The 16067-nt window shown below is 38.4% G+C and overlaps 1 protein-coding gene across 3 annotated transcripts in view; it reads left to right on the forward strand.

Moving 5' to 3' along the window:
• Positions 1 to 16067, forward strand: part of dync2i1 (dynein 2 intermediate chain 1) — a 60504-nt gene that overhangs the window by 14930 nt on the left and 29507 nt on the right. For 2 of the 3 annotated variants that reach the window (XM_078424955.1, XM_078424963.1), the window contains exons 7-12: positions 3568 to 3613; positions 6311 to 6370; positions 9004 to 9078; positions 11111 to 11315; positions 12391 to 12493; positions 14065 to 14194. In XM_078424955.1, the coding sequence (XP_078281081.1) occupies positions 3568 to 3613; positions 6311 to 6370; positions 9004 to 9078; positions 11111 to 11315; positions 12391 to 12493; positions 14065 to 14194 (619 nt within the window). The remainder of the gene's footprint in view (positions 1 to 3567; positions 3614 to 6310; positions 6371 to 9003; positions 9079 to 11110; positions 11316 to 12390; positions 12494 to 14064; positions 14195 to 16067) is intronic. The other variant, XM_078424969.1, reaches the window with a different exon arrangement.

Raw genomic sequence — 16067 nt, forward strand, 5'->3', positions numbered from 1 at the left:
AGGATTCAGACTAATGTGAGAATAAAGGAATAGTGATGTATTTCCAAGTCAGATGGTATGCCACTTGGAGAGTGACCATTCCTATGAACCTGCTCTCCTTGTCTTTCTCATCTTTCTTGATGATAGAGGTCACAGGTTTGATTCTATGTCAACTCTGTGATAGGGAACGTCAGTTCTGTTGGTGTTCCAATTTGGACTTTCATGGTGTAAAATGTAAAGTCCATTTGAGTAATCCTTGAAATGATTGAGAAAACTAGCAGAAATGCTTTTCAGCAAAATGTTTTCGATCAACATGAAGAAAGGAGTAAAATATACGTTAAACATGTGTAACAAATGCAGATCTGGTTAAAACAAAGTTAATGCTTCAGATGATTTAGCTTCCATTGGAAGGAAAATTCAAGGGCAGGAGGAAGATAGGTAAGAAGCAGCCCAAGAGGAGCAAATAAAAAGAATAGTCCTGTGGAATGAAATAGTCAATTTCTGAGTTTTAACAGAGATGCAGCGTGGTAACAGGCCCCTCGGCCCACAAACTCCACGCCTACCAACAATCACCCATACATTAGTTCTATCCTACACACTAGGAACAATTTACAGAAGCCAATTAACCTACGTCTTTGGAATGTGGGTGGAAACCGGAGCACCTGGAGAAAACCCACACGGTCACAGAGGGAATGTACAAACTCCGTACAGACAGCCCCGTAGTCGGGATGGAACCCGGGTCTCTGGCGCTGTCAGGCAGCAACTGTACTGCTGCATCACTGTGCTGCCCCTTTAGCTACAAAAGTGTTTGAGCCAGTGCCCTGACCCAGAGGTTATCATTGATTTATTTGAAAAATTGATATATCTTAGTTTGTAACAGGACAATTATACAGTTTTAGCTATCTAGAGACTCTTCACATTGTGAATGATATATTTTACAACATTTGTACCATGAAATGTAATCTTGAAGTTCGAAAATACTTTGTGTTTGTTGTGCAATTGTGCTGACTGAAGAATTATTACAGAATCAGGTTTAAAGGATCAAGTTTTCTTTAAAGGAAGAGGTGAGATTACCCAGTTTGTGGATTAGTTGGTTAATACATTATGCAGCTGTGTCATCCAGATCAGCGCTGATCCATACTCAGTGGTAACGACTGAAGCAATGTAAAAATAGCTCTGTGGCTGCTGGGTTAGGAAGGAAAAAATTGGGTTTTACTATCCAACACCCACTATTGGAATTATGAAAAGAAAATTGAGCTCAAATGTTATGCTAAATTTCCATTCCAATATGGTGAAAGAGTGAATCGTGCTTATGATTCGACCCATTACAATTTGCGTACCACCACAACAGGTGTTGAGGATACAATCTCCACTCTGCACAGGACCACTTGGACAATAAAAACACATACGTCAAGCTGTTGTTTATAGACACTCAATACAATCATCCCCTCTAAGCTGGTTACAAAGCGCATGGAACTGGGTCTCTGCACATCCCTCTGTAACTGGATCCTCAACTTCCTCATTAACAGACCACAATCTACAAATTGGCAGCAACACTTCTTCCTCGATAACCATCAGTACGGGAGCACCTCAAGGCTGTGTACTCAGCCCCCTGCTCTACTCATTCTATACTCACAACTGTATAACTGGACACAGTGCGAACATCTTCAAGTTTGCCGACGACATCACCGTTATTGGATGAATTACAGATGATGATAAGTCAGAGTATAAAAGGAAAATTGATCGACTGACCAAATGGTGCCAGCACAATAACCTTGCTCTCATTGTCAGTAAGACCAAGAAACTGATTGTAGACTTGGAAGAGGAAGGATAACGACGGACAAATCTGAGTCGGTGGTGGAGAGAGTCAAAAGCTTCAAATTCCTGGGTGTGCATATCTTTGAAGATCTTTCCTGGACCCAGCACACTGATGCAATTATAGAGAAAGCCCATCAGCACCTCTACTTCCTGAGAAGATTGCAGAGATTCGTTATGTCAGAGAACACACTCTTGAACTTTTACGTGTACAGTAGAGACCATATTGACTAGGAAAGAACTGCAACTGCAGAAATCAAAGGTAAATACAAAATGCTGGAGGAACTCAGACTGAAGAAACGTCACCCATTCCTTCTCTCCAGAGATGCTGCCTGTTCCGCTGAGTTACTCCAGCATTTTGTGTCTACCTTCGACCATATTGACTAGTTGCATCATGGCCTGGATCAGCAACTTGAATGCCCAGCAGCGAAGAAGACTGAAAAAATTGGTGAACACTGCCCAGTCCATCAGGGGTACTGACCTCCTCACCATTGAAGGGATTTACAGGAATCGTTGCCTCAAAAAGGAAGCCAGCATCATCAGAGACCCACACACTCGTTTCACACCTCCCATTGGGAAAAATATGTAGGAACCTGAAAAACACAATGTCCAGGTTCAGGAACATCTTCTTCCCGACAGTCACCAGGCTATTAAACACTACAATCTCCAAATAAGCTCTGAACTACCTAGAATTGGGGGCATTAGTTTTGTCTTTTTACACTATTATTGTTTGTTTTTATGTGTATGATATATATATATATGATATATATATACACATACAACTTTCCAACCAAGATGCCAACCCAAACTAGTCCCATTTTCCTGTATTTGGTCCACGATCCTCTGAACCATTCTGTTCAGATGCCTTTTAAACTTTGTAATGTCTGTCAGCACAAGGAGCAGCCACTGTCATTTGCTAGCAATACCCTCACTCATTATGCCAGCCAGGATGCAGCCCTGAGCTGCATATTTTGTAACTGATTGACTGCACCATTTGTCTCGGTTTCTTCCCGACATCTGCTCTCACTGCATTTTGCCTCAGTGGTTTATTCTATTAAGCTAGTGCAACTTTGTATTGGCGGAGGGATAGAGATCCAGAGATGGTGCCTGTCCTGCTGAGTTATTCCAGCTTTTTGTGTCTATCTAAAGTTGATAAATGTTTGAATAGAATTAGGAGAATTAAGGGATGTGGAAATTAGGGAGGAAAGCCAAATTCTTTTTGAATGGCAGAGCAGCCAGGAGGAGTTATAAGTCCAACTCTTCTGCTTATGTTTCTATTTTTGCCATGACTTAACATCCATATTTAGAGTATGGTTTGAGACCTGTTGGTTGGCCACAATAAATCTCCAACGTATGGATGGGCAATTGTAGAAGGGGGTGTTCATGGGCATGTATAATAAAATTGTTTGGGGTAAGTAAATAAGGGAATAGAATTGATTGAATTGATCTGGGAGCCAATATCGACTTGATGGGCCAAATGGCTGCCTTCTTATTCATAAGAAAATGGGACATTTGTTTCCTGAATGAGTCAAGAATGGTGCAGGTGAGGAAATTATAATTTCAATCAATGTAAATTCAGTTCCTGTACTTATCTCCAAGTTATTAAAATCATGGTGTTTTGTTAAAATATAGAATAGAAATAGGGAAAAAGGATGGTCTATAATTATAATTATTTAAACCTATCTTTTATTTTAAAAGACATTTTAGGTTGTGATATTCCTTTGTTAATATGTATGATATTTGCTCAACATTAATTTTGAACTCTTTTTTTAGGATTTCAGGAGATCATGAAAAGCTTACAGGAACTCTCTCAGAAGAGGTAATTTTCATAATTTTATTAAATTTCCAGAGTAATTCATGTTTATGGGTTTTGATATAATTGAATAATATTACTTTAAAGGTTATTGCCATTCCTAATATACACAAATCACTTTGATCTGCCACTGGAAGAATGAGGTAGTAAAACTCTTCGAAGTAGTAAAATGTTTTAACATTTCTAATAAAATTGCTACAATGAATCTATTGCTTTATCTAACCTGCTCCTTATCTCGACTTCCATTCAGTATGTACCCACCATCTTCTACCACTCCACCATCCATTGTGCTAGTGTGCGGGGGTCGCTGGTCGGCATGGACTCGGTGGGCCGAAGTGCCTGTTTCCGCGCTGTATCTCTAAATTAAACTAAACTAAATTAAACTAAATTAAACTGGTTCTATTTAGCAAGATTATGTGTCATGAAATGACACTAAATAAAGCCATGAATGTGATGCACTCTTCTGCAGATGGACATTGAGGAGATTGAAATCTTTTTTTACTTGCTTCCTAAAATCTGCTCTCTTGGTTTCTGTCTCTTACTGTTACCATGGACAATGCCAGATCATTTAAAACCTTAGTGTACAATTCAAGGAAGAGTGGAAGTACAAACTACCTTACATTTTTTTGACAAAAAACATTTATTTACATCTCCAAAATACTGCCCACTTCCACTCTTACTTTAGTCCTTGCTAACACAGGTCAATTTCTCTTTCAGTTCCAATTCATGCAAAATATAACCACATGTATCTGCAATAAAAGGCAAAGTATGCTCGGGATACTCATTAAGTCAGGCAGTATTTTGGAGAAAAAAAGCGGTAATGGTACTTCTGGGCATTGGCTGTGGTATTCTTGGATATTCTTGATTTGTAAGAGTGTCAACGGTTATGGGGATAAGGCTGGAGAATGGGGTTGAGAGGGAAAATCAGCTTCGCCATGATCAAATGGCGGTTTGAATCGTATAATGCTGAAAAACATGACACTACACATCCAGTTCATGAAATGAATTGATAGTCTCAGCCATCTGGCTCAACCTCAGTTTAGCCAGCACATCTATAATATTTCGGGAACCAATTTTAGAAATCATTAATGGATGCACTTTTCAGATCAGTTATATTTTCCCCTTCAAATTACAATGTCAGCATAATATTCATCTTTGTAATTACATTCATGAGATTTCTGCAGGCTGTTAAATTTTTACATCCAGATCCCAAATGCCGAGTGGTGAGATTCACTAATTTTTCTGTTTATGATAGTTTATTGATGATTTTTAAATTATTTAGCATCAATATGTATTCATGCTTTATTGAAATTATGTCACAGAGCATGAGCTGGATCAATGGAGTTCTTACTTGTCTTGCAATTGATAAGTCTTTTCTACCTGTTTATACAAACAGATAAAATATTGCTATATTTTTCATGTTTATCACTTTGAAGTACCACAGGCATATAAAACTGCCTGAACTGCTCTTGACGTCTGCAATACCAGCGAAGCCAATTATAAAACATAAATGGGCAAGAGAGAATTAGATGTCAAGATTTTGAGGAATATGTTGAAAGTATAGGTAAATCAAAACTAATCAATAAGGGATGAATTTTCTGGATCTACTTGCTTCTCTCCTTTCTCTAATATTCATGTGTATATAAGTAAGTATGTTTGACTTTTTCATTTCTTGGAAATAGATCTATTGGTATGGTCTAATTTAACCATAAACAAGTAATACATTAATAGGATTTTAGTTAGGTCGTAAGATATAGGAGCAGAATTTGGCCATTTGGCCCATCGAGTCTACTCTGCCATTCGATCATGGCCAATCTATTTTTCCCTCTCAACCTGATTCTCCTGCCTTCTCCCCGTAATCTTTGACACCCTTACTAATCAAGAACCTATCAATCTCTGCTCTAAAAATAACCAATGTCTGGCCTTCATAGCCATCTTTAGCAATTAATTCATCAGATTCATCATCCTCTTGCGAAAGAAATTCCTCCTCATCTCTATTTAGTTGACTATTTATTCTTTGTAATCCAGCTGACACCTCAATCAATACAAAATTATTGATCACAAACGAGTTACAGATGGGAACTTTGATATTTTTTAGGAGCCAGATGTAAAAAAATTCAAATTGGAGCACCACGGTGTGCACCCAATGGATGCCTCAAGAGCTGCAATCTGCAAGTTCAGCTGTCCTCTAGTGGAAGGAACAGGGAATTGAATCTCATTGTATTTTTCAGATTTTACTCCAATCCGCTGGGATTTTTCAGCATAATAGCCTGTAGGTTTTGAGAATGGAAATGCCCCTGGGTTGCTAGCCAAGCTCAGTTGGCCAGTTTTCAGCTCCACCCCACTGTTAGTTTCATAGTAGTGCTGTAATTTGCTGATATTCCCCTAACTTGAAAATCAGCTCATTGATCCCACACCAGGATAGATCTGTGTGCGCATTGCTTCCAATAAGCATTTTGGGGACTGGGAAAGAAATAAAAGGTAAATACTTAATAACTATTGATGATTAAATGATTATATTTTTATTATTTTTTAAGTGTTTTTGGCTGTTTCAATTAAACCTGTTGAAGATTCTTTTTTTAATATTAGTCTTTTCCCCATTTTGGTTGTTTGACGTGCAAAACTATTATACTTTCCTTTATGTATAATGTGTGATGATGATACTTATCTGTCTGCTCAACACTATCTCTGGCATGATCTTAGAGTACAGGTAGACTTCAATCAACATGGCGGTCCAGTCAGGTCGCATTGAGTGATGATGATGTAAGAATTTGACCCTTCATAAAGCTGTTCAATTAAGTTAGTGTTTAGATTATTTTTGTTATTAGAATAAGGACATGGTAAATAGAAGCAAGCGTAGTCCAAATAGCCCCTATAGCCTGCTTTGCCATTCTGTATCATAGCTGACCTTTGACTCAATTGCATTATCTTGTTTAAGTCCTATAGGCCCTTCATTCCCTGGAGTCCAAACGCCTTTTGATATCAGCTTTGAAATTACTTAAACATCGAAGTTCTGTAGTCCATTGGGATAGAGATTGCTAGATATTTAACAGGAGACTGTTGGAAGAAAAAGGATAGTTTGTTTCGTTATACAAAAAGTTGTTATTATCCGAGTTGAATCTTCTTACTTTCCTTCCTTTCATTCAGCTGATTTTTAAACAAAATACATCTTGGTAATTCCTTTTGAAATTAATAAAAACATGAGAGCTGACTGCAAATATCATCAATGTTATGAGAACAGAAAATTAAACAGGGATAAGCAATCAGGCCTCTCTAATGTGCTCAGCCATGAATTAGATTATGGGTGATCTTCAGCACCACCTTCCTGTGTTGAAGTCATGTCCCTTGTTTCTCTCTATAAAAATCTTGAATTTATATTCAAGATATTAGGGTCTTTTGCAGGCCCTAATATTTGCAAAAAAAAACATTCATAATCTCGAATAAATTGAGCATCTGAGCCTCTATAGTTCTCTTGACTCCAAAGATTCACTACAAGTTGCATGAAGAAATTTCTTTTAATCTCTCTCCTGAATGGCTGACTCCTTATTTTGAGGCTCGAAAGCTGCAGATGCTGGAGAAGAAAAAAAAAAGTGTTTGCGGATCTCAGTGACTCAAGCAGGAACTGTGAAAGGGATGGTACAGATGATGTTCTGGGTCAGGGACCTTCTTCAGACTGTTTGGAGTGGGGAGATAAAGCTGGAAAAAGAGAGATGGGGCGGGGCAAAGCCTGGCGAGTGATTGGTGGATACAGGTGATAGAGGTGGTGTGATTGGCAGATGGGTGCAGTAAGTCACAAAGGCTAGAGGTGAAAAGGAGACAAAGGGTATCAGATAAGGAAAGAAGAGGAGGAGTAAAATGTCGGAGGGCGGGATATGGGTGGAAGGTGACGGGGCGTGGATAGTAAGGGGATAAAAGGACATATGGGACTCTGGGATGGGAGATGAATGTATGGAATAGGGGAAACAAGCTGGTGAATGGGATGGTGGTGGAAATGTGTCACACCAGGGTTTTTTTTGGGCAGGGGGGCAAGAGGAAGAGAGGGGGTTATTATTAGAAATTGGAAAATTCAGTTTTCATATTGTTGGGTTGTAAGCTACCCAAGTGAAATATGAGGTGTAGTTCTTTCAATTAGCTTGTGGCCTCACTCTAGCAATGAATGTCCAAGAACAGAAAGGTCAGTATGGGACTGTGAAGGAGAGTTAAAATGGATTGCAACCAGGAGTCTTTTGAGACCCTGATGCCTAGACCGGGAGATATCACATAAAGAAAGATCAACACTGCAGGATCATCTCGTTCTTGTAAGCTCGTGAGAGTTTCAGTACAATTTGCTTAATTTCTCATCGTACACAAAATCATCCATCCCAGGAATCAACCTGAAGAACCTTGTCTAACCTTCCTCGATTGTAATAAAGCCTGCAGTTATTTGGTTATATGTTATAGCATCTGCACATAGGAAATAATGGCTGTTTATCTCAAGATTCCACTCCAAAACCAGGGCACGTTTGTTTCTGTGGGTAAAAAAGCATTTGACATCTACATTATCTTTGAAACATCTAGAGTTGTTTTATTTTCATGACAGATGCAAATGAAAGAGTTGTCATTACAAGCATAAATGCTCTTTCAGTTGTCAATTCCTGTTAATCCTGAAAATGAACTGTTGTAAATGTGGGATTTTATGCATTCAGATGTTAACTCACTAATGAAGATTTTAAAACATTATTAAATTTAAAATGTAATAGTCTAATTGCTTTTATTTTTTCATTCAGTCTTGCTTTTGTTCTTGTTCTCTTAATTCAATATTCTTTCCATTTATTTCTCTGCACCTAATTTGGCATTGGATCTATCCTCCATTTTACATCTGTTTTTCAGTCCATGCACTGATTTGACATGGTCGCAGAGGGAAGGAAATCCTCTGTCCTTAACTAAGTCCAGCCTATATGTTACTGCAGAACTACCTTAACTGTTCTTTGAAGTGGCTTAGCAAGCCACTCAGTTTAAGAAGCTTTAATGGATGGACAGTAAATGCTGGGCCTAATGCCATTGCTCACATCCAGTGCAATACTTGAAAACAAGCTTCAAATTGTTACCTAATTCCTTATATTTGGTCACCTCTAATGTGAAAAGTGACTTACAAAGTTTGTACCTAAGCAGTTCACTCTACACCGTCCTAGTGAACAAGGTTACTCACACACTGCGAACTTTGTTGACTCTTTGAGCAACTGATACAAGACACTAAGGGACTAGTTTCGCTTTTGATAGAATTTCAGTAACTTCCTCACAATTTATATTAAACCGATAAATCTGTAGTTACCTATTTTTCTCCCAATCTCAAATAAGGGTATGACACTTAATAATTAGCTTTATAATAATTCTAAGTGACTTTGAATTTCTTACAGCTGGTTGAAGGAGAGGAAATTGTAATGGAAAACAAATCCGCTTTTGAATCATCAAACTACGATGATGACTTTGAGGTATCATTCCTTAAGCTACAATATTGTAACATAAATATAATATGCATGTCTGATTTGAACACACAAAAATATGATTTTGGAATTATTTTAGTACCTAGAGTACCATGTTTCAAATAGAATTATAATTAGCAAAGTCTTGTGCAATGAATATTCCTATTAGTGTAGGAAAGAACTGCAGATGCTGGTTTAAATCGAAGGTAGGCAAAAAATGCTGGAGTAACTCAGCGGGACACGCAGCATCTCTGGAGAGAAGGAATGGGTGACGTTTCAGGTCGAGGGTCTGAAGAAGGGTCTCAGCCCGAAACAAATATTCCTGTTAGTTCACTTTAAAGAAAACAGAATCACAAATAGATTATTCCAGTGAATTATGTCAACAGAATTAGTAGAAACATGTTTTCCCTGGAATTATGTATCAGTTCGGACACCAGTGGATAGTTTGGATAGTCTGTTTCCACTACAGGACTTTGGCTGTTGTGTGAACATTTTAGGGAGGAGTCCCATAACTCACAAGATTCATTCATATACTTATATAGGAAAGAAATGCAGTCTTTTAGTTTAACCATAATACTGTGGTGGCAGAGTGGCACAGCTGGTGGAGCTGCTGTCACGGAGCACGAGAGACCCGGGTTTGCTCCTAACTTTGGGTGCTATCCATGTGGAGTTCGCACGTTCTCCCTGTGACTGCTTGGATTTCCACCGGGTGCTCCAGCTTCCTCCCACATCCCAAAGATGTGCGGGTTTGTAGGTTAATTAGCCTCTGTAAAATTGCCTCTAATGTGCAGGGAATGAATAAGAAAGTGGGATGACATAGGTTATGGTCCTCGGTCAGCGTGAACTCGGTGGGTCAAAGGGCCTGTTTCTATGCTGTATTTCTAAACCTAAAACTAAAACTAAACTAAATAAATTGTGGAATCTGTCCAAAATGGTGGTAATTTCACCCTGAAATTCAAGTGCTGTGCTATAAAAAATAAAATAAATTAAATGTTTTTTATGGTTTTGTTAAGACACAGAATGTTTTGATAAAGGATCACTACAGTATTAAGAATAGGTAAAAGAAAACCAAGGATTATTTGCAGCTTTAAGCATGCATCTGTCTGTATTTGTTTATTATGTGTATGAAATTAAAATGGAAATGGCTGCTCACAGATGAGAAATGGAGATCGGACTAGGGAATATTAAACTGATGCTAAATGTATTCCAATGGATCATTGTTGTTTCCTGCGTTAGCTAATCGAAAACTATTGATAAAGGCATGGATATATTATTTCCACATTCATGTACAAAGGGTATGTAGGAACAAAATAGCAGTAGGTGTTGAGAAAGTGTAATTGTTTTATTGCTGATGAGGTTCATTCATTTATAATTCATGTAAAGCTGATGTTACAGTATACTCTTGCATTTATTGTCTTTTTTTAGTTTTAACTGTGCATGCGATTTCTTTTTTTCATTTCAATTGCTTTTCTTTGATGAACAACCCTGACATACAGGAAAAGGTAATTTCAAGCAGTTCTTGAATAACGTGGAACAATATGCTACATTATAAATGATTGGCAATTGAACAGTAAGGTAATATCAGAGCTCCCACTAGGCAGAGATGTTCTTGCACATCCTCGGCAAGTGAATAAAGCACCGAAATCTGGAGAATAAGAATCTAATTTCCTGCAAATTACTTTCCCCTTAATGACAACATTAGTTTGCTTTAATTTAACAGAGCACTAAACTCTTGGGAAGGAAAACAAAAAAATGCTCCTGACTTCATTTATTTTCTTAAAGAACAAGGGAAACTTAAAGCATTGAGCTATTATGTTAACAGGAATTGAATATATATTTAATGCTTTTGTAGTATTTATCAGAGCTATGTATGACAATGTCCTTTATTTGTATTGTATTGCATTTGTATTATAACAGTATAATCACAAGGCAGGATATCAAGTTCTATAAATAGGAAAAATGAGATAAATGCTCCAAGTGGAAAAAATAACACTTGAGCCACATTATAAAAGACAAACCTTTTATGCTCCTCTACCTGAAGGACTATGACGATGATTTTGAGTCAGGTGAATGCGAAGTGGAGGAGGAAGAAAACGAGGGAAAAAAACAAGAAAAAGAGGAAATGCCAGCACGGCAGCGAGCTGAGATTGAAGCAATTCAAAAAGCCATGACTGCAGAAAATGAAAAGATCAGCGCAACATGGACTAGAAGCAATCAAGAAACATACAAGGAAGAACCCAAAAAAGGTATCACCAATGTTTATGTGGATTATACCCTACGAATACCAGCAGATTCATTAGCTGAGGAGTTGCAGATGCAACTAAACTTTGTCAATCATCAATGAACATTCCCACTTCTGACAAAAAAAGGTGTCAGAAAGGATCATAAAGTGCTGAAGTAACTCAGCGGGTCGTGCAGCATTTCTGGAGAACATGCGTAGCTGATGTTTTGGATCGGGACCATTCTTCAGAGATGCTGCTGGACCCACTGGGTTACACCAGCACTGTGTCCTTGTGTAAACCAGCCGCAGTTCCCTGTTTCTACAAGGTCATTGGTGAAGCTGTTGAAGATGATTGTGTGTAGGACTGTGCCATGAGGAACTCTGTCATGATATCTTGGGGATAGGGATGATTAATCGGCAACAACTGCAACCATCTTCCATTGTACTTAGTATAACTCTTAACAATTGAAATGTTTTTATCCTGATGCCCATTGGCTTTAGTTTCACCATGGCGCCTTGATACCACACTTGGTCAAATGCTGTCTGATGTCCATGCCAGTCACTGATACTTTATGCATGACACTCTACTCCTTGGTCCCTGTTTGACTAAGGCTATAAACCTTATTGTAAACCAGTATCTGCAGTTCTATGTGTAGGAAAGAACTGCAGATGCTGATTTAAATCGAAGGTAGACACAAAATACTGGATTAACTCAGCGGGACAGGCAGTCTCTGTATCTCTGTACCTGTATCTCTGTACTGCCTACTCCCCTGACATCAGTCTGAAGAAGGGTCTCGACCCGAAACGTCACCCATTCCTTTTCTGCAGTTCCAAGTGTCTCCAAGACTATAACAATTGTAGATCCAGGTATTCTTGGTGAAACCCAACCTGGTATCGGTGGGCTGGTTATCAGAGACAAGGTGCTGCTTGATGGTGCTGGTTTTTTTCTAATTATTGAGAGGGTAACAAATTGAATTTTCCTCTATTTTATGGAAAAGACCCAGTCAATTTTACACGATATATTTATTTTCCTTTTAACTATTCTTGCTTTTACAATACTGTTATAATATTTGCATAAACCCAATTGTTGATGATTTTAGATTTAGAACCATCACAAGCTCGAGGACCTGTTCGTGGAACATGCATTGATTTTGTGGCAGCAAAGCAGAGGGAGATCAACTCGAAGGTGGCCTGTAAACAAAAGTAGGTCGCTGAAAATATAAGTTCATAGTTTACATTCAAAATAGTGGATTTTTTAAGAGTAATTAACCTGATGGAAGTAATGACCTAATTAACGATGAAGGCAACGGTGTTTGAGAGTGCGATTGTGGATATTTTAATACGACATGATATGATACGATAAACCTTATTCATCCCCGGAGAGAAATTGGTCAAATAAGATTGTGCAAGAATTTTTAGAACGATTATAGGGATACAGTGGCATTGAAATAATTAGTTGAATAGCAGTAGATAAATGATAGTGTGTCAAAATCGTGATGTTTTTAGTTTTAGAGATACAGCGTGGAAACAGGTCCTTCAGCCCACCGAGTCCACGACAACCAGTGATCCCCGTACACTAACACTATCCAACACACACTGGGGACAATTTTCAATTATACCAAGCCAATTAACCTACAAAACCTGTATGTCTTTGGAGTGTGGGAGGAAATTGGAGATCCCGGAAAAACCCCACAAGAGGTCACGGGGAGAACGTACAAACTCTATACAGACAGCGCCCATAGTCAAGATTGAACCCGGGTCTCTGGAGCTGTAAGGCAGCAACTCTACCGCTGCGCCACAGTGCCGCCCCTGAACAAGATTAATTCTTGAACATACCACATGAGAGGTGAAATTATTTTGGGCTTTATATTTAGATGAGCCCGAGTTTTCGCTTTGAGTGGTGTACAGTGGAAATAAATTGCCCCTTGTCCAGTTCTTTCCTTCTCCAGTTACTGCTTGAACCTCTTCACGACTTCCACTTCAATGATTTTCACTTTTAATTTTAAGTTGGTATAGAACTTGTCACCAACTATTATCTTAATCTTAGGTAGACACAAAAAGCTGGAGTGACTCAGGGGGACAGGCAGCATCTCTGGAGAGAAGGAATGGGTGATGTGGAAGGCGAAAGGGATGGAGATGGGAAGATGTTACTAGTGTTGGAATCCTGTTGGAGGTGGCGAAAATGTCGGAGGATTTTGTGTTGTATGTGACAGCTGATGGGGTGAAAGGTAAGGGCTAGAGGGACTCTGTCTCTGTTGCGACTAAGGGGGAAGGGGAGCAAGGGCAGGGCTGCGGCGTACCAAGGAGACACGAGTGTGGGCCTCATCCATGATGGGAAAGGGGAACCCCCCGTTCCCTAAAGAATGAGGACATCTCGGATGTCCTGGTATGTTTGATTTAATTTCATTTATTGCAGCAAAAGTTACTTCATTGTGGCCTTTTTCTAGGTCTCTTTTCGTAATTAATGTTTAGAATTAGATTTGGCTTTCTTTTAATTAAACAATGTGATTTACATGTGTAGGAAGGAACTGCAGATGCTGGATTAATCCGAAGATAAACACAAAATGCTGGAGTAACTCAGCGGGGCAGGCAGCATCTCTGGAGAGGAATGGGTGACGATTCGGGTCGAGACCCTTCTTCAGACTAGTCTGGGGAAAGGGAAACGAGAGATATAGACTGATGTAAAGAGATATCGAACAATTGAATGAAAGATATGTAAAAAAATAATGATGATAAAGGAACCAGGCCATTGATTTACATCCTATTTTTTGCAGAAAGCGCAGTGTTGAGCTGCTCAGACTGATTGACTTGGATTTCTCAGTTAGTTTTTCAATGCTTGAAATGCCTCCATTGAATGAGTATGATGTGTACATCAAAAGCTTTGGGCGAACGAACACTAAGCAGGTTTGTCTATTTTGCAATGTTTTTAAATGTTTAAAATAAGATTTTTATGCTAAAAGTTAATAACCACATCTTTTATGGTGTATGGAAAGATTAACTTCTGAGTAGTGCTCCTAGAATGTGTGATTCCATGAGGTAAATGTGATATAAGATGATTGTTGAATGCGGCAACACTATTTGTATTATGCAAGCCGAATTGATAAGATTATTTCAATTAGAAACTAGAAGCTCAAGATTTCAGTATCTGCAGTTGTTGTGACTCCTAGTAAATCTCTTCTGCATTCTTTTTGATGCTACCACATTCTTCCTGTAATGTGATGAGTAGAACAGTACACAGCACTCCAAGTATCACTTCACCAAAAGTTCTGTGCATCTGCAACTTGACATCCCATCTCTTATGCCTCAGTCTACGAAAGCAAGCATGCTGAAACCCTTCTTCACTATCCTATCTAACTGAGTCACCATTTTGGGGGGCGATGTGAACTTGTACCTTAAAGTTCTTTTGTACAACTGCACTCCTGAGGTCATTGTCATTTGTGGTTAATGTCTTGTTAGTATTTCATATCCCAAATACCAACAAGTCTTGTCTGTGTCCATGCAACTTTCCAACTGATCTGTGTCCCAGTGTAAACTTTAATAACCATCTTCACTGTCTTCACCTCCCCAATTCTTCTGTTGTCAGCACACTTCCTCATCAATCCACCTACATTTATATATATATATATTTATATTTTTATATTTATATTTGTGTGTGTGTGTGTGTGTGTATATATATATATATATATATATATATATATATATATATATATATATATATATATATATACACAACAATGGTCCAGACACCGACACACCTCAGCCACAACGCTCTGCCTCCTCTTACCAAGCCTGTTTTAATGTATAATGACAGTAGTGTATGTGACTGGATAGGAGCATAATATTAGGCTGCAGTCTCATTTACATAGTGATTTCAATGTAATTCTCTGTTCATTAATGATTTCTTATTTTTGAAGGAAATGTTCCTACATTTTACGCATGCATTTGATATTATCACAATAAAGTTTTGGTTTATTATTGTCACATTTACCGAGGTCCAGTGAAAAGTTTTCATTTGCATGCTATCCAATCAAGTCAGATAATACTATGCATGAATACAACCAGAGGGTAGAGCAAAGTGAAAGATACAGAGTTCAGAATATAGCTGTCACCATTCTATAATTTCCAGTAAAAAAGTATAATGTTTGCCATGAAGTAGGTTGGAGAATCGGGATTGTACCCCAACTTATTGAAGAACCGTTCAAAAGTATGATAACAGAGGAGATTAAGCTGTTCATAAGTCTGGTGGTGCATGGTTTCAAGCTTGTATATCTTGCCTGAACAGCTTAAGTTTTACCATGTCTGTGCAATTGAAGAATGTTGTAGTCAAGTACAGTTTTCAGTGAGTAAAACACATTGGAGGGTTGAATTTACGTTTTTAAATAAACTGGAAATTGTCAGTGACTTTTCATTGCATTAGGGAATTAATTAATAGATTAAAGCTCAAGAGAGAGTGCTCATGTTGGAAGCTAGAACAAAAAAAAGTTACTGGAGGGACTCATCAGGTCAAGCAGCATCTGTGGAGGCATGGGGATGTCGATGTTTCAGGTGCTGATCCTGCATCCAGAACACCCCTCAGCCCCCTAGATTCCAGCGGACATTCTTGCAGGGTCACAGTCTGCAATGCTTACCATCCCTTTACCTCCACAGATGCCAAGTGACCCATTGAGTTCCTCCAGAAATTTTATTTTAGATGGATCTAATCTGCCTTATGAATCACACTACTTATCCTTTGAGTATATAAACTCTACCAAATATTGTATTGGAATTTTGGAAATTT

The sequence above is a fragment of the Rhinoraja longicauda genome, chromosome 2 (genome assembly GCF_053455715.1).
Source record: "Rhinoraja longicauda isolate Sanriku21f chromosome 2, sRhiLon1.1, whole genome shotgun sequence".
In the NCBI taxonomy this organism is placed as follows: Eukaryota; Metazoa; Chordata; class Chondrichthyes; order Rajiformes; family Arhynchobatidae; genus Rhinoraja; species Rhinoraja longicauda.